Below are 21,447 nucleotides of genomic sequence, written 5' to 3'. Positions count from 1 at the left end.
CGAAAGCGAGTGTTGTCCCATCTTTGGCCAGGCCTTTCGGTTGGAGAAGCGGGTCAGAGTCAGAAGCGAGTGTCGTCCCCTCCTTGGCCAGACCTTCCGGTCGGAGAAGCGGGTCGGAGTCGAAAGCGAGCGTCGCCTCCTCCTTGGTCAGGCCTTCCGGTCAGAGACTGGATCACTCTTCCGGCGTGTTCGTTAGGTATCTAGGCCAGCTAAGGAGTTGCGCGTCGTTTGTAATGTCGTCTGCTGGACCGAGCTTTTGCTGGGAAGCAGCCCCATTAAAGACCCCGGATTTATGAACCCGACAGTATGACTGATAAGTTCAAGCGAACAGGGCCATTGGTTTTAGGCCTTGTTTAGTTTATCCCCTAAAGTTTACTCTATATCCCATCGAATGTTTGGACCCATACATTAAGTATTAAATATAGACTAAAAATAACTAATTGCACAGTTTGCGTCTAATTTGCGAGACGAATTTTTTAAGCATAATTAGTCCATGATTTGACAATGTGGTGCTAAAGTACATATGTGCTAATGACGGATTAATTATGCTTAATAAATTCGTCTCGCGAATTACTAGCAGATTCTGTAATTTGTTTTTTTATTAGTATCCGAACACTTCATACGACACCTCTGCATGACACTCGATATGACACCTCAAAATTTTACAACCTGAATTTAAACCAGCGCTCTGTTCGTTTAAACTTATTTGACTGATAAGCCATGACTAAAAGTACTAACAAATTTAGTGTAATACAAAAATACTATTTAAGTACGGCCTATGAGCTAAACACGGAGTCAAACAGCCTGTTCGGTTGGCTGGTTCGTATCGTTGCTGGTTCGTGAAGAAGTACTGCTGATGAGTTTATGTGAGAAAAAAATACTATTTCAGATAGAAATTTATCGTTTACGACAAGCTAGGTCCAAAAGAACAGGCTGATCGGTGACCTGTTACTCTATCACACCATCAACGGTCTGCTATCTGCAACAGAGGAAACTAGTAAAATGCGCTCCCCAAGAAAATAGTGAGTAATAAAGAATTCGAATAATCTCCCGGCTCCTGCACAAGCCGTCTAGCACTTCATCACTGCTCATAAAAAAGGGCAGCGGGATCTCTCCCCCTCCCCCAAAACCAAACCAGCTGCCTCCGCACCGCACCCACCATTTCCTCCCCCAAACCACCATGGACTTCTCCGCCGGCGGGAGCGGGAGCGGCGGAGGCGAAGGCCCCGGCGACGGCCGGGCGCAGGCGGAGCGCTGGCTGGAGATCGCCGAGAAGCTCCTCGCGGCGCGCGACCTCGTCGGCTGCAAGCGCTTCGCGGAGCGGGCGGTGGAGGCGGACCCGCTCCTCCCCGGCGCCGACGAGCTCCTCGCCGTCGCCGACGTCCTCCTCGCCTCCCAGTTCATGGGCCCCTCGGGCCACCCGGACCCGCTCGCCATCCTCCAGCTGCCGCCCGGGGCCATCCCCGACCAGACCGCCGTCTCCCGCGCCTTCCGACGCCTCGCGCTCCTCCTCGGGCAACGCAACCCGCACCCGGGCGCCGAGATGGCGCTCCGCCTCGTCAACGACGCCTACGCCATCCTCTCCGATCCGTCTCGCCGGGCCCCGCCGTCCGCCAATCCCGCCACTGGTACCCCTTCCTTCTCCCAGTATGCCGCCTTGGACGCGGCCGCGGCCGCTCCCGCCCCCGACCCGCCGGAGTTCTGGACGGCGTGCCCCTTCTGCTGCTACGTGCACCAGTACCCGCGCCACCTGATCGGGCGCGCCCTCAGGTGCCCCAACGAGGGCTGCCGCCGCGGATTCGTGGCTTCTGAGATCCCGACCCCACCCACCGTCGTGCCGGGCACTGAAATGTACCACTGCGCCTGGGGCTTCTTCCCGCTCGGATTTCCCAACGCGGCCGACCTGGGCGCAAACTGGAAGCCATTCTACAAGGTGTTCCCCTGGAACACGGCTCCCAGTGGCCAAGGTGGTGGTGGTGGTAGGAGCCACGGGAGCCGTGGTGTTAGGCAGCCACAGAATGACAGTGCTCGAGGTGGCTCCTCTAGAGGCAGGATCAAGAAGACGACGGCCCGCAAGAAGGTTGGGGCAGGGCCCAGTAGACGTCTTGGTGGTGGTGTGGAGAGTGGCATTGATTCTGAGATGCTCGGGCAGGAAGGCTGGGCTGGGGATGAGGACGGTGGAGATGGAAGGGCCGAGGAGGTGAGGGGAATTAACATAAATGAGGCGGCGCAGGCTACAGATGGCACTGGAAGGGTTAATGTTAGCGGTGCTGGCGGAGTTGAAGAATTGGGCAACTTCCATATTGATGTTGATGCAACAGAGGATATATTGGGGAATTTGCACAACCTGCCCTTCTTGAGGGTGGACAATCTTGGGCGGATGATTTAACTGTTGTTATGGTTTGCTGGGCTAGAAAAGTATTGTATGATTAGCCAGGCCAAAACAGATGTCTAAGGGACTGGCCCTTGCTGTTCAAGTGTTCATTTTATTTTAACTGTTACATCCCCTGTTATGTCATGTTGTAGCTGTAGACTTGTAGTCTACCTTGTACCTGTAGTTACCTAGCGACTTAGTGTCGGACAGGGCAAGTTTGTATCTCCATTAGATGGAGTTGCATGCCCTTTGCCTTAGCAAACAAACTTGCGGAGTTTTCTGGTGATGGAAATAATGCTTCACAGAGGTGTGTTGGTCTGGCAATGCTTACCATGCCACTTTTGGTCTCTTCCTGGCATGGTGACACCAAATGTTGCTGAGATCAAGTAAGTGAATTATGTTCTGCTTTCTGAGTTTGGAAATAACTTTCTTGGCTACAAAAGAACTAGTCTTAGTTATGATAACTTGTTGATTCGGTAATGATCATTACATTGTTCTGCTGTGTGAAGTTGATACTTTGGTACCTCTGATTTTTTTTAATAGCCTGCTTAGAGTTGCCAATGTTAACTAATGAGACATATTCCATTTCCCATTGATTCTGTTAACAATATTCGCACCACTTTTGTCATGATATATTGTGTGATTATTGTGTAGAGGTCATATATGTCTACATGTGAAGTGGATGATCCATTATCAGATACATATTAGTTCTCAAATTGTTGCTTGATATGTCATAGTTTAAGTTCGCTCCTACAGAAGATAGGATTCAATGATGACGTGTCACAAAAGATTAGTTGTGATTTGTCTATTAGTTGGATGAGATATTGTCTTGAATCGAAAGGGCCTCAAGAACAATACATCCAATGATGACATGTCACAAAAGATTAGTTGTGATTTGTCTATTAGTTGGATGAGATATTGTCTTGAATCGAAAGGGCCTCAAGAACAATACATTCTACTGCCCTTTATGTTAGTACCATTTCAACAGTGTATTTACCCATAAGAAATGGGTTAATCTCACAGCAGACTCTATGCTAAATAGTAAATACAAGTGCTTATCTTTCCTCTATCACTTAATCTTTGAAACAGATGCAGAACTTGTTCTAGATAATCTTCGCGATAGCATGGAATAGAAATCATTGACTTGGGCACTTAACGTAGCAGTAAATACAAGTGCTTATCTTTCCTCTATCACTTAATCTTTGAAACAGATGCAGAACTTGTTCTAGATAATCTTCGCGATAGCATGGAATAGAAATCATTGGCTTGGGCACTTAACGTAGCAAGGGGTTGATGATTTAAAGTTACTCATGTTCATTTTTGCTGAGTATCCATATTAATGCAGAAGGCCATAGTTCATTTCCTTGTCGTTATTTTTCACTGAGAAAGAACAAAACAGTGACTTCATTGGGGAGTTAGCATCCTGTTATCTAGTTTAACCGTGAACCTACTCTTGAAAACTGTGTTTTGGAAAGTCGCTTGCCTTGGTTTGTTCTATAATATATCGTCTGTGTTTATGTGCTATGGTAATTAAGAGTATTTTTAATTTAAAGCAGTTTTTTAAATGATGCAAAGGCAGATTGGTTTGAGACTGCACATCTACGGAATTCTTTTAGCGATCATCTTATCTTAGCCAAGCAGTAGTTAAGATTAACTGTTTTACTTATTGCCCCCCAAGTAGAACTCTTTGAAACTCGACCAAGTATTCTGTGGTTTCTTTGAGGTAGATAACTGTTCTGTTTGGCAACCCGCAGTGGGTTGTCCATACCATGCCCGGTTGGCCCAGCTTAGTGGGGATATCAGCAGCCCTAGCCTGAAGGGCGAATTCCTTTTGCTGTTTTTACCCTCTGTTTGTTAGGCCTTTTATCCCCATGTCTGGGAGAGAAACCTATGCAAAACTCTGCTATTAGTTTGCCAAGAAATGCTAACTGTAGTTGTTATGTTTTTTCAGCAATTTCAGGCTCAGAAGATTTTGACTGACTTATGCTATTTAAATCGAATGAAACTTGAAGGTCAAATCGTGTGACTATTTAGCTCGCTTACTCACATTCTGAACGGGACATGGTAGCCTTTGGATTTCGATATAGTATGGGCCCGTTTGGATCCTTGGAGCTAACAATTAGTTGCTATCTGCTAAAAGTTAGCTAAGGTCATGTTTGTATCCCAGTTAATGTTTTACCTACTCCCTCAGTTTTAAATTATAAGATGTTTTGCTTTTTCTAGATATACTCGTTTTACTATGTATCTAAATATAGTGTATATCTAAGTGTATAACAAAAATATGTATTCGAAAAATCAAAACGTCTTTATTTTGGAACAAAGGGAGTAGCTAACAACTATTCTCTCTGTTTTGAATTATAAATTGTTCTGGCCTTTATATGTATACTGTTTTTTTATACATGATAAAAGCTATGTATTTAGAAAAAAAAACCTATGTATCTAGAAATCCAACTTACAATTTAAAATGGAAGGAGTAAATATTAGCTGGTTTTCTCAGGGTAACACAAAGCTAAAAGTAAAAGGATTCAAACTGGGCCTATGTGATGTACTGATATTTTTTTTTTGAAACGGAAATGCAATTCCATTACTCTTGTCCTATTCGCTTGGCTTAGAAGCCGTATTTTTTCAGCCAACGAACATTATTTTTCTCTCACAACAAATCAGTAAAGGCATCTGTCTGCACGCTTGGCAGCAACAATGTTCAAGATACAATCTGGAGGATGAGCCATGATAGGGTCATCGTCCACCGCACACACACACCAAGAGCAGCTAGATCATGTGCCACTCTATTACAAGAACGATGGACAGCCCTGATTTTAAACTCCACACAGTTCAGACTCACAAGCTCTTTGATCTCCCTAATCAACCCTCGGGCCATGGAGAGGTCCCATCTCTGAGACTCCACTGCTTCCTGAACTTGCACGGCATCAGTTTTTAGATGAATTCTGGATATGCCCAAGTCAATCGCCGCTTGTAGCCCTTTAGACATGCCACTACTTCAGCTTGGAAGGGGTCCAAAATGTGGGAAAGTCGACCCCGACCAGCCGAGATCATATCACCGTCCTCATCCCGGATTATGAACCCCCCAACCGCCGTCCCCTGTCTCCCTGCGAAAAGATGCATCGCAGTTGATCTTCAAAAAATTTTGTGCCGGTCGCTGCCACTTTTGGACAGTTCTGGTCACCGTCCTGGCTTCCTTGGCGTTCTGTTGTACAAGCCCCCGTGACCCGTGTAGCATTCTATCAGCTTGACTATGACATAGTCTGGTCTTCGTTTGCCTCCTTGTCTGATTTTATTTCGCTCCGACCACCATGTCCACATCCCAACCGCCATTGTTAGCTGTGGAAGTTTTGGCAGTCCCAAAATGTACCGCACAGCTTCTCTTGCCGATTCAACACTGGCTAGATGTTCACAGTGTGATGACACGTATTGAGGTCACCCTGCTGCATTTAAAAAATAAGTGGCCTCCATCTTCTCCCTTCTCATTACAGACCACGCATCGATTATCAATATCCATTCCTCTGAACTCCAAATTAGACCTGAGCGGGTGACTATTGTGAGCAGCTCTCCAAAGAAAGTGCTTTATTTTATTTAGCAATCCATTTTCCAAAATACGCTTCCATAAATCTTCCCCAGCAGCAACCGAACCTGAGTGATGTACTGATATGGTTGGAAGCCTAAGTGTAAGTGTGGTTGAGATGACTGGAAATGAGCGCATTTTCTTTTACGCGAGCAATGGTACATGGTAGTACAAGTCTCTGGGCTAATTCGATGTAACACAGAAGGTAACTAAATTTGCAGCGAATTCAAACTTCAATGATATGCACAGAATTTGCTGCGAATTCGAACTTCAATGCTATGCTCAGAAATTAAGTCCACAGAAATGGGATGTAGTAATTCCTTCTTTGCTCTTCTTTTTTCCTGGGCGTGTTCGCTGATTGGTTTCTGGGCTGGTTTAGGCTGACTGGTGCTGGTTTATTGTGAGAGAAAAACACTGTTGGCTGGTTGAATAAGCGCAGCTGAAACCAACAAGCGAACATGGTGTTTATCACTTACAAAGAACATGGCATAAGTACATGGCTCTCTTTGATCCTCTGTATTGACGCTACTAGTATAATATGAAAATTCAAAAGCATCATATAGACATGTATGCTCGCGATCTTCAAGTACATATAAATGTCAACTCAATAAGACCAAACGAATCGCCTCACCATCACCACAGGAGTAACCACCCAAACATTTCTTGCAGCACCGTGGGCGGTCTGGAACGATAATCCTTGTAATCACGGAATGCAGCAAATGGCTGCTTATGCGATACAAAGGAATCTCTCCTATCCAATGCTTTGTTCTTTAACAAAATCATCTGATCGCAGCTGCAAGCCATATATACCATTCTAAATTTGTCCAGGTACACCAGCACGAGCCTGCAGTGTCTCGGTACGTTTGCTTTTTTCCAATTGTTCCACCAGCCAGTCTATGCCAGATTTGATCCCCCTCCTGCAAGACCAGTGTCGCATTAAAACAATATAACAGACCTTTAAATATGCACCCAGTAATCAATGGGTCATGTTGAAGGCTTCTCAGTTGTGTAGTACTCCATTCAAATATATAAACCATAATTTGTTTTGGAGAAGTCAAACACACTTTGACCAATATGCATGCTTAATCTATAAATTTGTACAATTAGATTCATATTTCAAAGTGCTTTCCACGATATTAATTTTGGAGCTAACATGGTATATTATGTTAGAAACAATTATCAAAGTTTGGTTTTGAAGAACGAGTCAAAACAAAATATGCCTTGTATTTTTGAACTGAGGGAGCAATTAGCAATAACAGTCAGCCCTAAATACGTACGCAGCGTATGCTTCAGCATGAGCATGAACAAGAGCCTCAATGTAGTTATTATGAGACAGATGTGTAAAATTTTTGCATGCTTGACTAAAACTGCCATTTCTTTAAAATTTCATGCGGAGTCAAATTTCCTCAGGAACCAGTTGGGTTTCTGTGCTCACCCATCATATGCACATACAGCCTGAAATGTATATGGCCTCTCATCCAGTTCTTTATGCAGAAATTTAGCCAATTCTTCATCATCAATGGCCCCAGGTAAATCCTAGACAAAGAAATCCAGAAACACGTTGAAACATGAGAACAATACGCAAATAATAAGTAAACAATTTGATAAAAGAATGTGGATCCAGTTTTACAAAAACAGACCGTACATATAGTCATTGGTTGCCATGTGATTTTCTCAGGCATTTTTAATTGCTTTAAAAAAGTCGTCATTGTTATATGTTGTTTGATTATGGAAACTCAACCATTCGTTGAGAATCCTCAATCGAGTGTATATGCGTGTTTGTGGGAGTTGCGACTGTACTGTGTATTTGGCAATTCTAGAATAAGGGATACCGACATGTGTGCATGACTGCCAAAAAGATATCTCAAAAAAAAAAATTATTCAAACTCCAATGATCTCTCACATTTTTCAGGACATGCTTTTATTGATAAATGGTCAAAGTTGTATGTTGGGCAATGAAAAAAACTAGAGTCTGACTGTTCTTTTTTTTTCTTGTTTCATGAATATGAAAATGTTTTAAACTGCATGTCAAATCGTCAAGGCAGTACATGTACATCTGTACATTAATGGGCCAAAACATCTGGTATTTTTTTTTCTCAAACACGCAGGAGACCTGTATGTCATTGTATTAAGGAAAACATCTGGTATTCAACCTCGCAATGGCCTATAGGCTCTTTACAATATAAGAATTTAGATTCGTATGCCTCACAGCATGTGCACATGACTAGAATGTTATTTTAACTACAATGCCGACTTTGTTTTAAGCACTGAATCTTTCAATCCTAATTATGTCTTACATAAAGAAAATTTATTCTTCAAGATATTACAGGAAAGTGGAAGTAACTCTTCACCTGTTTGTTTGCAATTATCAGTATTGGTGCTCCTCTCAGATGCTCATGGCGGATAACCTTCTCTGAAGTAAGAAATTTAGGTTAGGTTCTCTTAGATGAGTTTACATCTCGTTTACCAGAAGAGACAATGCATCTCAGCTATATCTTCTCAAAAGATCTAGCAATAGCAATAAACCAGTAGTTCATAATTAACAGAAACAAGAACTAGCTTACCCAGAGCAGATTTGGAATCTTCAAATGACGATGCAGTGGCAGCATCAATAACATACATTATGGCATGAGCCTCTTCATAGTATTTCTCCCAGATTGTTCGTAGGCCAATCTGCCAAGCAGGTAAGTGTGTCAAAAAACTGAACTTGTAGCATGGAAGCTTATAGTACTGGCATGTAGTGATATTGAAGTTAGCTTTACACTAATTCATGTAACAAAGAGAAGGTGGTTCTCTTCTACTAGTCACCCAATTCCTAACTATCGCATTTTATATACATGAACATAACATATAACTCCAATATGGGATGGTATCGCATGTTTCTACCATAATTTCCTCCATCAGACCTCAAGCAAATTAGTTCAACACACACACACAGTCACAAAGTTCCCGGAACGACTGGGTCGTGGAACGAGGATCGTGGAACGTGATATGCTTCGGAACGATCATTGAGAAAGGATTTTCTGGGAACGTACGTTCCCGGGACGTGGAACGTGGCACCGTACCACGTTCCCTGTGACTGTGCACACACATAGCACATTGTGAATGTTAGCCAACAGAGCATATCTTTGTTTTCAGTTCACGACAAAGATTCACTTTCAGTGTAACAATATAGAACCATTTAACAATGAAACTTCCATTGAGCATTCAATATAACTAAATTTTCTATTTCTCCCGGAACCCCAAACATGCTAGGTTAGTAACCACATCCTAGTTATTTGATTTTATAACATGCATTTCCCAGATATTAAAAACCCTGAGATAACACCGAACATGATGCCAATTCGATTAGCTACATAACATTCAAATATCAACCATTGTAGGGGGGGGGGGGGGGGGGGGGGACCATGGCAGCAGAGGCCTTTCTATGACAACAGAGTCCATATAGTGCGCTAGTAATCTTACCTGACCACCGAGGTCCCAGAAAACAAGTTTTGCCTTTGCATCTTCAATGCGTCCAATGTTTAGTCCAACTGTTGGAACGACACGATCAGGTGGAAGTCCTTCCCCCTTCAGATACATTGATTTCACCTTCTCGAGCAAAGTCTGTGACAACAGTTCCAGAAACATGTCAATATAGGTAAAGGAATCTAGAGATCACATTTTCAATCAAAGGTAAAGTGTTCACAATGCAATGCAGGTACATAGAACATCATGATAAGCAGAATAGGATCTGAAGCATGGACAGGTAAGGAAACTCAGGAATCTGTCGAGACTCGAGAGTTTATAAGTTTGAGTAAATCGACAACATGGACGATTATTGCGTAAATAAGTATGAATTTCTTGTCAAAAAGGAAAATAAAGGCCGAGAGCAACTACCGTCTTGCCAGCCTTGTCAACACCAAGAATAAGGACACGGAACTCGTCCTTGGTGAACACATACTTCCATAGACCATAGAACAAGGAGAACATTGCCCTAACCCGATGGTCCTTGTCACAGTGGTGTCCCCGCTTATCCGGCGATACCCAACCAGCACGTTACGTCCTGTAAAACAATCACACGTCACACAAATATTTTCTTCGATCAGTAAGCAACCAAAGCAAGAACGCCCAAATTGCGAGACACAAAACTAGAACCATCCTCACAGCACAGGTCTGCAGCATTGTCGACATTTGCAGTGCGCAAAGGACACAACGTGTCGTGGACACTCATCGTTCTCCGATTCTTACGTCCCAAATCGCAAGGAGCCCTTGATTTGGCGGAATTGTGGGCGTGAGAAGCCAGCCACACATCGAAAAATGCAACACCCTTTTAGCCCCAAGACACACGAGCGATTCAACCTACGGGGCACGGAACGCGTCGAATACGACGAGACTATCGCAACCAGGGGGCGCCCAATCCACAACGAATCGTATCGATCGAGAAAAGGCGAACAAGAAAAATAAGGAACACTCGAGATAACTGAACCATTGGCGGGAATAGAGAGGGGGAGGGGATGTGGAGATCTGGATCGCTCACCGAAGGGCCCGAGGATAGTCCGGCTCCGCGATCGCGCTGCTTCAGGCGACACCACCCGCCGTGTCGACTGCAGCGCGGGAGGCGGAGGGCGGGTTTTGAGCCGTCCGGCGGTGGGAGCGCGCCCACCGGAGTTAGGAACTGCGGCACTCGTCTCGCCAGTCACCGCTGGGCTTGGGTTCGGTTGACTCGATGGACACCCGCTCCGCGTCACGGACATGTGGGCCCCTGTTAAGAAAGCGCTTCTTCGCCGGTACTGCCGGTGCCGGTGGGTCAGGGGCGAGCGTGGTCAGACTTTAGAGACGTCGCGGTGGGCGAGTTGGCACCCACGCAGGACCCGAGGGGCCATGATCGGTGGGCCCTGCAGGGTGCTGGGACGGGGGGTCCCACCGCTCAGTGACGTCGTGTAAGTGTGATCGTGGTGGCCTCTCGTGGAGAAAGTCGGAGACGGGACCACCGTTTGAGTACTGCCAGTGGGAGTTCGGAGACCATAGGGTGACGGTACTGGTGGTTGACCCGCTAACACCGGGTAGGCAGACTTGCGCACGAATAGAGACGATTTCGTTTTGTGTCTGGATGCCCGCCATGCACTGCCACGCGCAGTGTGGCGGCGACTCACTTGTGGCGATAGAAAAGGCGCCGCCTAAACTGTGGGGTCTTTTTCACTGTGAAAGGCTGTGGTCCTAAAACAAACAGCAGCCATCCATATATGGCGTGCCGCAAGTTAGGCTGGCAAAGTATGGCAGCCATCCAAACACCCCCCAAAATCTTCTCCAACATCTTCATATCTAAAGTCATCTTCGCTTCCATCTCCTTCTTGAGTATACTTTTTTTTCGCAATCATACCTGATGAGATCTAATATACATGTATGTTAAGTCTTGGGTCCAATGGTTTCTGAATGAAGAAGATGTCCGACTGATCCCTTCAGGATCGTCCAAGGGCTTAGGGGCTATGCACGCTCTTGCGCACCCTCTGGTAAAGAGATCCGGCTGAGCCTAACTTGACCGCAGCTTTCGCCTGGAGCTCGGGGGCTTCCTGAGCCTTGGGCTTCTGATGTACGACGCGACCAAGCCCGGTCCTTGGCTCCTGCCCGGCTAACGACGTCAGCCAAGGCCTGAGCACAAGAAGAGAAGCCTCAGGCTACCGATGCCCATCGCTCCCTAGACGTGCCCCTGGCGTCGCTCCCTAGGAGTGCCCCTGCAACTGCTCCTCCGACAGGGCCACGTTCGGGGTGTGACACAAGAAGACAAAGCTTCCCAAGGCCTCCGGGGGCTCGGGGCTTGGGGGCTTCCGGGCTCCTTTGCCACCAAGAAGACTCTGGAAGGTCTCACCCAGGGGAGGCCTGGTCCAAGACGACACCATCTAACACGCAAAGTGTCATAACAGAGCAGCCGGACGACTGCCCAGGCTTCTTTGGCTCCAAGACACCTCGACGGTCCACGGCGCACCGCTGCAAGCTCCTTCTGGACTCCGACGCACGTAGACCATAGACTAGAACCCCCAAACCATCTTGTACCTGACCTATCTCATTATATAAGGGATAAGGTCAGACCTAGAGTGGAGAGGATCCCATTTCGATCATCAGACACTCCATTCCATCCCATCCGCCTCCACTCGGCTCCGAGAGCAAGGCAACCCGGAGAGGGGCACCGAGAGCCCCTCCTCCACCGCATCTCATCGTCTCCTTCCTCTCCGACGCGGGGGAAACTCTATCGACGGCAAGGCAATCTTAGGATTAGCACTGACCTAACTCCCTAATATATAGATATATAGAAATAGATATCTAGAAATAGAAACGAACTAATATATAGATAATCAAAATTGAAAAGAACTGTCTTTTCTATATACTTTCCCCATTCTATTGCTACCGTAGGTCTTATGCAATCGATCGGATCATATAGATATCCCTTCAACACAACATAGGTCATCGAAAGGATCTCGGACGACTCACCAAAGCACGAAAGCTAGTTAGAAAATGGATTCCTATTTGAAGAGTGCCTAACCGCATGGATAAGCTCACATTAACCCGTCAATTTTGGATCCAATTCGGGATTTTTCTTGGGAAGTTTCGGGAAGAAATTGGAATGGAATAATATCGATTCATACTAGAGGAAAAAGTTCTCTATTGATGCAAACGCTGTACCTAGAGGACAGGGATAGAGGAAGAGGGAAAAATCAAAATGAAATAAATAAAGAATAAAGCCAAAATCTTCTTCCTTTACACTTTGTTGTACCCCTAGATTTTGGGTGCTCTTGAGTATAAGGATTATCAACTGCTGGACGTAGGGACCGAATTGACCCGAACCAGGATAAACCGTTGTGTTTTCTCTGCGTGATTCTTGAGTTCCTGAGTCCACCCTAGCCACCGAAGACCCCGTACTCTAACATCAACTCGAACAACATGCTTGTCAGTGGTTTCAACCCCACAATAGCACCCTAAGTCACATTTTTCATTAAAGCAGAAGCTAAATTTTAAAGTTACATAGAAAACACAGGTAATCCAATGATTACCGGCATATTCCCACAGACACAAACTGAAACAGTAAGAAAACATGAGGGGGAACCCTCCACCTCAAACTCCAACCGACTAAGCCTATTACATGAATACAACGACGACGAGGCGAGCTTCTAGTAGCAATGGTGGCAAAGCATCTGCATAGGAAAAGACCAAGCGGCCTCGATGGCAAAGCATCCACCAAGGAAGCTAGTATGATAGCAGCGACAAAGCATCCATAATAGAAGAGACCATGGTGACCAAGTATCCACCGGAACTCAACACTACAACGGACAAAGTATCCACCCAAGCATGAACATATAGTAGAACGACGACCAAGCAACCACCAGAGTCAACGTGGCAAAGCATCCACAAGAGTGGTGGAGGGCATCACACACTCAGGAACATTTGCATGAGGGGTATCCCGAAGCGATGACATTGGCGGAAAGCATCCACCCGAGCAGCAACGACGGTGTTGATGGTAGTTAACAACCATTATAAACCATCAATAAAACATGAATAAGGGTATGAAAGCAATCACCAACAAAGGTCTAGGGATTTAAACTAACAAATTCCACGAGTTTTGGTGAATCTGTGATTTCTATAGGGTTTATCCAAAAAATCATCAAGATGGACCTAGATGTTAGAATTAATCGCGCTTATCCTCAATGAAACGGACGCCGGAAGACTTTAGAAGACACCACATCATGGTGGAGGGCGACTGGCTACTAGGTGGGTCTAGCTAGCTCCACCTACATTTCGCCCAGCCCCTAGGGCCCACTGTTAGCCTCCGTGTCACAATGTCAGTTCTCTACCGCCTCTTAGGTTGCATCTACACTGTCCTTTAAGTTGGTTTGATCCAAGGGCTCACGATGGATGCTCTAGCCTATATATACCAGCCCCTGCCACCCCCGAAGGCATAAGTCATTTGAGAAGGCAGAAACCCTAATCATCCTTAGAGCTTTACAGTATCCTAGGGCATAGCTAGTTAGGCTAGGTCTAGAGGGAGGCAAGCAGGTTTCGCTTGGATTCTTGATCGTGTTAAGAGCGTGGTTTGGTATAATCTTTGTACCCTCTCTCTTTTTATCTCCATTACTTTTATATGCTTGCTACAATTGTTATGACAACATTAGTATTCATCTCATTCATGTTCTTTGTTATAATGTTTATTGTCTACTTTGATTATATACTTAGTATAGCTAGATTATCATTATATCCATGCATTAGTTCGTATAGCGCTCACTCTAAAGTACATGGGGTGAGTGGTCGACATTGTGTAAGCATGGTACTTATACGTTATTAACCTATGGATACACCCTATATTTAGGGTCATGTGGTAGATCGCGAATGTGACACTCTGGTTGAGTCCTTTGTAGTCCACTCCCTGAATATAGGTTTGCAAGTAGGATGCAGTTACGACGAAAGACAAGCTCTGTTCTTAATCTTCCTTATTAATATCCCTTATGTGTAGATATGAAGTTAATCTTAGCCATGACTACTAGGTGTAATTGCACTAATCAACGTATGCTTTGACTTATAATTAAGAATGACTTAGGAATTATTCCTCTAATATTCTATCTGACCATGCTAATGCCATAGAAAGAGTACTCTGAGTGATTTATCATTATCGTTGATCAATACTTATCATATATATATAATATATATATATATATATATATATATATATATATATATATATATATATATATATATATATATATTATCCTATGACTTACCCCTGTTATGAGTAGAATATTGATTATGATTTACTTTTCCATCAATAGTATAAGTTATCAATACATGTCCATGCTAGACCTTCCCTGTGGTAAAAATATAAATAACGATACCTAGAATACTCTTGTGTGAAGTGCTACAATGGTATGCTATCTGTGCGCTTATAGATTTCTTTTCATTCATATATATATATATATTCTTTCTAGTCACATAAAATAATAAAGAGCTACTTAGTATTATTCTAGAAGTAATGTTAAGTAGTACAAACAAGCATCTCTGACACCATCATTAGAGATGACAAACTAGTACAAGTAATGCCAAGAGATGTAGGTATATCATAGGTGGCTATTTAAACAAGTGATAAGTTAATAAATACCAACAAACATTTTTGGCGCCGTTGCCGGGGAAGGTAGCTAGGCAAAAGAAGTATTGATAAACTTTTACCTATTGATGTGATCAAGAAAACTATCAACATCTGTTCAAGCAGGCATACCCTTGTTCTGTCTACTTTTTATATCTTATGCATGGTAATGTATGACCGGTTTTAATCTTCCTGACAAACTACATTAAGATCCAAAAGCACTACTAAAGAGAACTAAGGCTAAACTCAAGAAAGTTTCAGCTTTAGAGTCGAAAGACAAACAGATAAGGCGAAGCTTAACACCAGAATTTAAAGCCATGGCTGGCAAGACTCTGCTCCAACCACCGCCAACATCCGTACTAGACCAACAGTCAATGTTGGAGACAATAGATTTAAGCTTAAGCCGGCTCTCATCAACATGGTACAAGGTAGCCAGTTTTGTGGGAAGGCACATGAAGATGCTAGAGCTCATCTCCAACACTTTTTAGAGATCTGTAGCACTTTCACCATTAAAGGAGTAACCAAGGATGCCATACTACTTTGCCTCTTCCCATTTTCACTTTTGGGGAAGGCGAAGCAGTGGTTCTATTCCAACAAAGATAGAAACACTACATGGGATAACTGCTCCACTACCTTCCCAGCCAAGTTCTTTCCCATAGGCAAGACTAATGCTCTACGTGGGTGAATTTCAAGTTTTTAGTAGCAACATGATGAATCTGTCCTTGAGGCATGAGAATGTTTTCAAGATTACATATCAAAATGTCCTCATTATGGGATGGAGAGTTGGCTACTCATGTAGACTTTTTGCCACGAATTGACCTAACAATACCCATGAGACTATAGATGCTACTGCTGGAGGTGCTTTCCTATCACTCACACTCCTAGCTACAACAGCTCTTGTGGAGAAGATGGCCTCCAACCAAGGTTGGAACGAAGAATGCCTTCAAACCCAGTAAGAGAGGTGGAGGTATGTATCAACTCAAGGAGGTAGACATGTTGTCTACTAAGATGGACCTACTGATAAAGAAGCTTGAAGACTGAGCTAATGAAAAACAAGAAGTCATGCACATTCATGATTCCCGCATGACATGTGAAGTATGTGGAAACACTAGGCATTCAGGGAACAGTTATCCTAAAACCCAAGAGGATGTGAACTTTGTCAATAACTATTATCGTCCTCCACAGAATCAAGGATGAAATCAGCAACAGAGGCTGAGCTACCAAGGTAACTACCAAGGTAATTCTCAAGGTAATAATTTCAATAATTTTAACCAACCACCCTGAGAGAATTGATTGCTGGCCAATCCAAACTTATGGAGAGATTATCTAGAAAGGTAGCTACCAATGATAAAATTCTAGAGAACATAAATAACAGAATGAATAGCTTTGCTTCTGCCATTAAGAACTAGCATAGCTTTAATAAAATTATAGAATCATAAATAGCTCAGCTGGTGGCCGCTGTTCCTTCGACCGACAAAGGTAAGATTCTAGGGCAACCAGAAGATCTAGAAACTACAAATCTTGTCGATATTCACAATGCAACATATTATTGTATACAACCATCGATGGACAGGTGGATAGATTATACCTTGCTTGAGAAGAAGAGCGATCTAGGGAGACCTATCATCCCCATTGCTATTGGACCTCACATTTTTCAAGAAGCTATATGTGACTTTGGAGCAAGTGTCAACAACATGCCTAAGGTAATCTATGATAAAATTAATGGAGATACTTTATTGTACATAAACATGCATTTACAGCTTGCAGATTAGTCCCTCTGCTACCCCAAGGGAGTTCTTGAAGACACCATTGTTCGAGTGGGACAATCATATGTTACCATAGACTTTGTGGTTTTGAAAATAGGTGAAGATGAAAGGTCACCCATCATCTTGGGCTGACCTTTCCTGAGCACCGCAAAAGCCATCATCTATGTGGACAGTGCCAAAATCTGCTTCAAAATCAAGGATAGAAAGGAGAAGTTTTCTTTCAAGAATTGTATTTTGCAATCTTCCAGATGTCCACAGACGTCATACTTGCCCAAAGATACAACAGTTACTAGGAAGAAGAACAATAGGAGAAGAAGAAAGAACAAGGCTAGATAGACACTAGAAGAATCAGTCAACATGATCAACACACTTAGATCAGAGTACGACCACCTACTCCATATATACCATTCTAAATTTGTCCAGGTACACCAGCACGAGCCTGCAGTGTCTCGGTACGTTTGCTTTTTTCCCAATTTGTTCCACCAGCCAGTCTATGCCAGATTTGATCCCCCTCCTGCAAGACCAGTGTCGCATTAAAACAATATAACAGAACCTTTAAATATGCACCCAGTAATCAATGGGTCATGTTGAAGGCTTCTCAGTTGTGTAGTACTCCATTCAAATATATAAACCATAATTTGTTTTGGAGAAGTCAAACACACTTTGACCAATATGCATGCTTAATCTATAAATTTGTACAATTAGATTCATATTCAAGTGCTTTCCACGATATTAATTTTGGAGCTAACATGGTATATTATGTTAGAAACAATTATCAAAGTTTGGTTTTGAAGAACGAGTCAAAACAAAATATGCCTTGTATTTTGACTGAGGGAGCAATTAGCAATAACAGTCAGCCCTAAATACGTACGCAGCGTATGCTTCAGCATGAGCATGAACAAGAGCCTCAATGTAGTTATTATGAGACAGATGTGTAAAATTTTTGCATGCTTGACTAAAACTGCCATTTCTTTAAAATTTCATGCGGAGTCAAATTTCCTCAGGAACCAGTTGGGTTTCTGTGCTCACCCATCATATGCACATACAGCCTGAAATGTATATGGCCTCTCATCCAGTTCTTTATGCAGAAATTTAGCCAATTCTTCATCATCAATGGCCCCAGGTAAATCCTAGACAAAGAAATCCAGAAACACGTTGAAACATGAGAACAATACGCAAATAATAAGTAAACAATTTGATAAAAGAATGTGGATCCAGTTTTACAAAAACAGACCGTACATATAGTCATTGGTTGCCATGTGATTTTCTCAGGCATTTTTAATTGCTTTAAAAAAGTCGTCATTGTTATATGTTGTTTGATTATGGAAACTCAACCATTCGTTGAGAATCCTCAATCGAGTGTATATGCGTGTTTGTGGGAGTTGCGACTGTACTGTGTATTTGGCAATTCTAGAGTAAGGGATACAGACATGTGTGCATGACTGCCAAAAAGGTATCTCAAAAAAAAAAATTATTCAAACTCCAATGATCTCTCACATTTTTCAGGACATGCTTTTATTGATAAATGGTCAAAGTTGTATGTTGGGCAATGAAAAAAACTAGAGTCTTACTGTTCTTTTTTTTTCTTGTTTCATGAATATGAAAATGTTTTAAACTGCATGTCAAATCGTCAAGGCAGTACATGTACATCTGTACATTAATGGGCCAAAACATCTGGTATTTTTTTTTCTCAAACACGCAGGAGACCTGTATGTCATTGTATTAAGGAAAACATCTGGTATTCAACCTCGCAATGGCCTATAGGCTCTTTACAATATAAGAATTTAGATTCGTATGCCTCACAGCATGTGCACATGACTAGAATGTTATTTTAACTACAATGCCGACTTTGTTTTAAGCACTGAATCTTTCAATCCTAATTATGTCTTACATAAAGAAAATTTATTCTTCAAGATATTACAGGAAAGTGGAAGTAACTCTTCACCTGTTTGTTTGCAATTATCAGTATTGGTGCTCCTCTCAGATGCTCATGGCGGATAACCTTCTCTGAAGTAAGAAATTTAGGTTAGGTTCTCTTAGATGAGTTTACATCTCGTTTACCAGAAGAGACAATGCATCTCAGCTATATCTTCTCAAAAGATCTAGCAATAGCAATAAACCAGTAGTTCATAATTAACAGAAACAAGAACTAGCTTACCCAGAGCAGATTTGGAATCTTCAAATGACGATGCAGTGGCAGCATCAATAACATACATTATGGCATGAGCCTCTTCATAGTATTTCTCCCAGATTGTTCGTAGGCCAATCTGCCAAGCAGGTAAGTGTGTCAAAAAACTGAACTTGTAGCATGGAAGCTTATAGTACTGGCATGTAGTGATATTGAAGTTAGCTTTACACTAATTCATGTAACAAAGAGAAGGTGGTTCTCTTCTACTAGTCACCCAATTCCTAACTATCGCATTTTATATACATGAACATAACATATAACTCCAATATGGGATGGTATCGCATGTTTCTACCATAATTTCCTCCATCAGACCTCAAGCAAATTAGTTCAACACACACACACAGTCACAAAGTTCCCGGAACGACTGGGTCGTGGAACGAGGATCGTGGAACGTGATATGCTTCGGAACGATCCTTGAGAAAGGATTTTCTGGGAACGTACGTTCCCGGGACGTGGAACGTGGCACCGTACCACGTTCCCTGTGACTGTGCACACACATAGCACATTGTGAATGTTAGCCAACAGAGCATATCTTTGTTTTCAGTTCACGACAAAGATTCACTTTCAGTGTAACAATATAGAACCATTTAACAATGAAACTTCCATTGAGCATTCAATATAACTAAATTTTCTATTTCTCCCGGAACCCCAAACATGCTAGGTTAGTAACCACATCCTAGTTATTTGATTTTATAACATGCATTTCCCAGATATTAAAAACCCTGAGATAACACCGAACATGATGCCAATTCGATTAGCTACATAACATTCAAATATCAACCATTGTAGGGGGGGGGGGGGGGGGGACCATGGCAGCAGAGGCCTTTCTATGACAACAGAGTCCATATAGTGCGCTAGTAATCTTACCTGACCACCGAGGTCCCAGAAAACAAGTTTTGCCTTTGCATCTTCAATGCGTCCAATGTTTAGTCCAACTGTTGGAACGACACGATCAGGTGGAAGTCCTTCCCCCTTCAGATACATTGATTTCACCTTCTCGAGCAAAGTCTGTGACAACAGTTCCAGAAACATGTCAATATAGGTAAAGGAATCTAGAGATCACATTTTCAATCAAAGGTAAAGTGTTCACAATGCAATGCAGGTACATAGAACATCATGATAAGCAGAATAGGATCTGAAGCATGGACAGGTAAGGAAACTCAGGAATCTGTCGAGACTCGAGAGTTTATAAGTTTGAGTAAATCGACAACATGGACGATTATTGCGTAAATAAGTATGAATTTCTTGTCAAAAAGGAAAATAAAGGCCGAGAGCAACTACCGTCTTGCCAGCCTTGTCAACACCAAGAATAAGGACACGGAACTCGTCCTTGGTGAACACATACTTCCATAGACCATAGAACAAGGAGAACATTGCCCTAACCCGATGGTCCTGTCACAGTGGTGTCCCCGCTTATCTGGCGATACCCAACCAACACGTTACGTCCTGTAAAACAATCACACGTCACACAAATATTTTCTTCGATCAGTAAGCAACCAAAGCAAGAACGCCCAAATTGCGAGACACAAAACTAGAACCATCCTCACAGCACAGGTCTGCAGCATTGTCGACATTTGCAGTGCGCAAAGGACACAACGTGTCGTGGACACTCATCGTTCTCCGATTCTTACGTCCCAAATCGCAAGGAGCCCTTGATTTGGCGGAATTGTGGGCGTGAGAAGCCAGCCACACATCGAAAAATGCAACACCCTTTTAGCCCCAAGACACACGAGCGATTCAACCTACGGGGCACGGAACGCGTCGAATACGACGAGACTATCGCAACCAGGGGGCGCCCAATCCACAACGAATCGTATCGATCGAGAAAAGGCGAACAAGAAAAATAAGGAACACTCGAGATAACTGAACCATTGGCGGGAATAGAGAGGGGGAGGGGATGTGGAGATCTGGATCGCTCACCGAAGGGCCCGAGGATAGTCCGGCTCCGCGATCGCGCTGCTTCAGGCGACACCACCCGCCGTGTCGACTGCAGCGCGGGAGGCGGAGGGCGGGTTTTGAGCCGTCCGGCGGTGGGAGCGCGCCCACCGGAGTTAGGAACTGCGGCACTCGTCTCGCCAGTCACCGCTGGGCTTGGGTTCGGTTGACTCGATGGACACCCGCTCCGCGTCACGGACATGTGGGCCCCTGTTAAGAAAGCGCTTCTTCGCCGGTACTGCCGGTGCCGGTGGGTCAGGGGCGAGCGTGGTCAGACTTTAGAGACGTCGCGGTGGGCGAGTTGGCACCCACGCAGGACCCGAGGGGCCATGATCGGTGGGCCCTGCAGGGTGCTGGGACGGGGGGTCCCACCGCTCAGTGACGTCGTGTAAGTGTGATCGTGGTGGCCTCTCGTGGAGAAAGTCGGAGACGGGACCACCGTTTGAGTACTGCCAGTGGGAGTTCGGAGACCATAGGGTGACGGTACTGGTGGTTGAC

The 21,447-nt window shown here is 43.8% G+C and overlaps 2 protein-coding genes, 1 non-coding gene and 1 pseudogene across 4 annotated transcripts; 1 reads left to right on the top strand and 3 right to left on the bottom strand.

Annotated features, from left to right (window-relative positions):
- The first annotated feature begins 1,091 nt into the window (after positions 1-1,091).
- Positions 1,092-2,678, top strand: LOC136539696 (uncharacterized). Its single transcript, XM_066531660.1, has one exon. The coding sequence runs from the start codon at positions 1,181-1,183 to the stop codon at positions 2,387-2,389; it is 1,209 nt and encodes a 402-aa protein (XP_066387757.1). The 5' UTR covers positions 1,092-1,180; the 3' UTR covers positions 2,390-2,678.
- A 3,815-nt stretch (positions 2,679-6,493) lies between these two features.
- Positions 6,494-10,684, bottom strand: LOC136539695 (uncharacterized). 2 transcript variants are annotated; one of them, XM_066531658.1, is made up of 7 exons: positions 10,474-10,682; positions 9,834-9,999; positions 9,420-9,560; positions 8,519-8,627; positions 8,306-8,367; positions 7,390-7,490; positions 6,494-6,871 (listed from the first exon to the last, which is right to left on the bottom strand). In XM_066531658.1, exons 2-7 carry the CDS (start codon positions 9,924-9,926, stop codon positions 6,769-6,771), a joined length of 609 nt encoding a protein of 202 aa, XP_066387755.1. In that variant the 5' UTR covers positions 9,927-9,999; positions 10,474-10,682; the 3' UTR covers positions 6,494-6,768. The 2 variants fall into 2 exon arrangements, with proteins under 2 accessions (XP_066387755.1, XP_066387756.1); XM_066531659.1 differs by lacking the exon at positions 9,834-9,999 and having other exon boundaries at positions 10,474-10,684.
- Positions 10,685-15,728: 5,044 nt separating this feature from the next.
- LOC136540961 (small nucleolar RNA R71) lies at positions 15,729-15,837 on the bottom strand. Its single transcript, XR_010780078.1, has one exon. It is a non-coding gene; the product is annotated as a small nucleolar RNA R71 (small nucleolar RNA).
- Positions 15,838-17,235: 1,398 nt separating this feature from the next.
- On the bottom strand, positions 17,236-21,157 carry LOC136539694 (uncharacterized; annotated as a pseudogene).
- Between the last annotated feature and the right edge of the window lie 290 nt (positions 21,158-21,447).

This window comes from Miscanthus floridulus, chromosome 2, assembly GCF_019320115.1.
Source record: "Miscanthus floridulus cultivar M001 chromosome 2, ASM1932011v1, whole genome shotgun sequence".
In the NCBI taxonomy this organism is placed as follows: Eukaryota; Viridiplantae; Streptophyta; class Magnoliopsida; order Poales; family Poaceae; genus Miscanthus; species Miscanthus floridulus.
The sequence above is the reverse complement of the archived record's forward strand: the minus strand, read 5'-3'. Positions and strand labels throughout refer to the sequence as shown.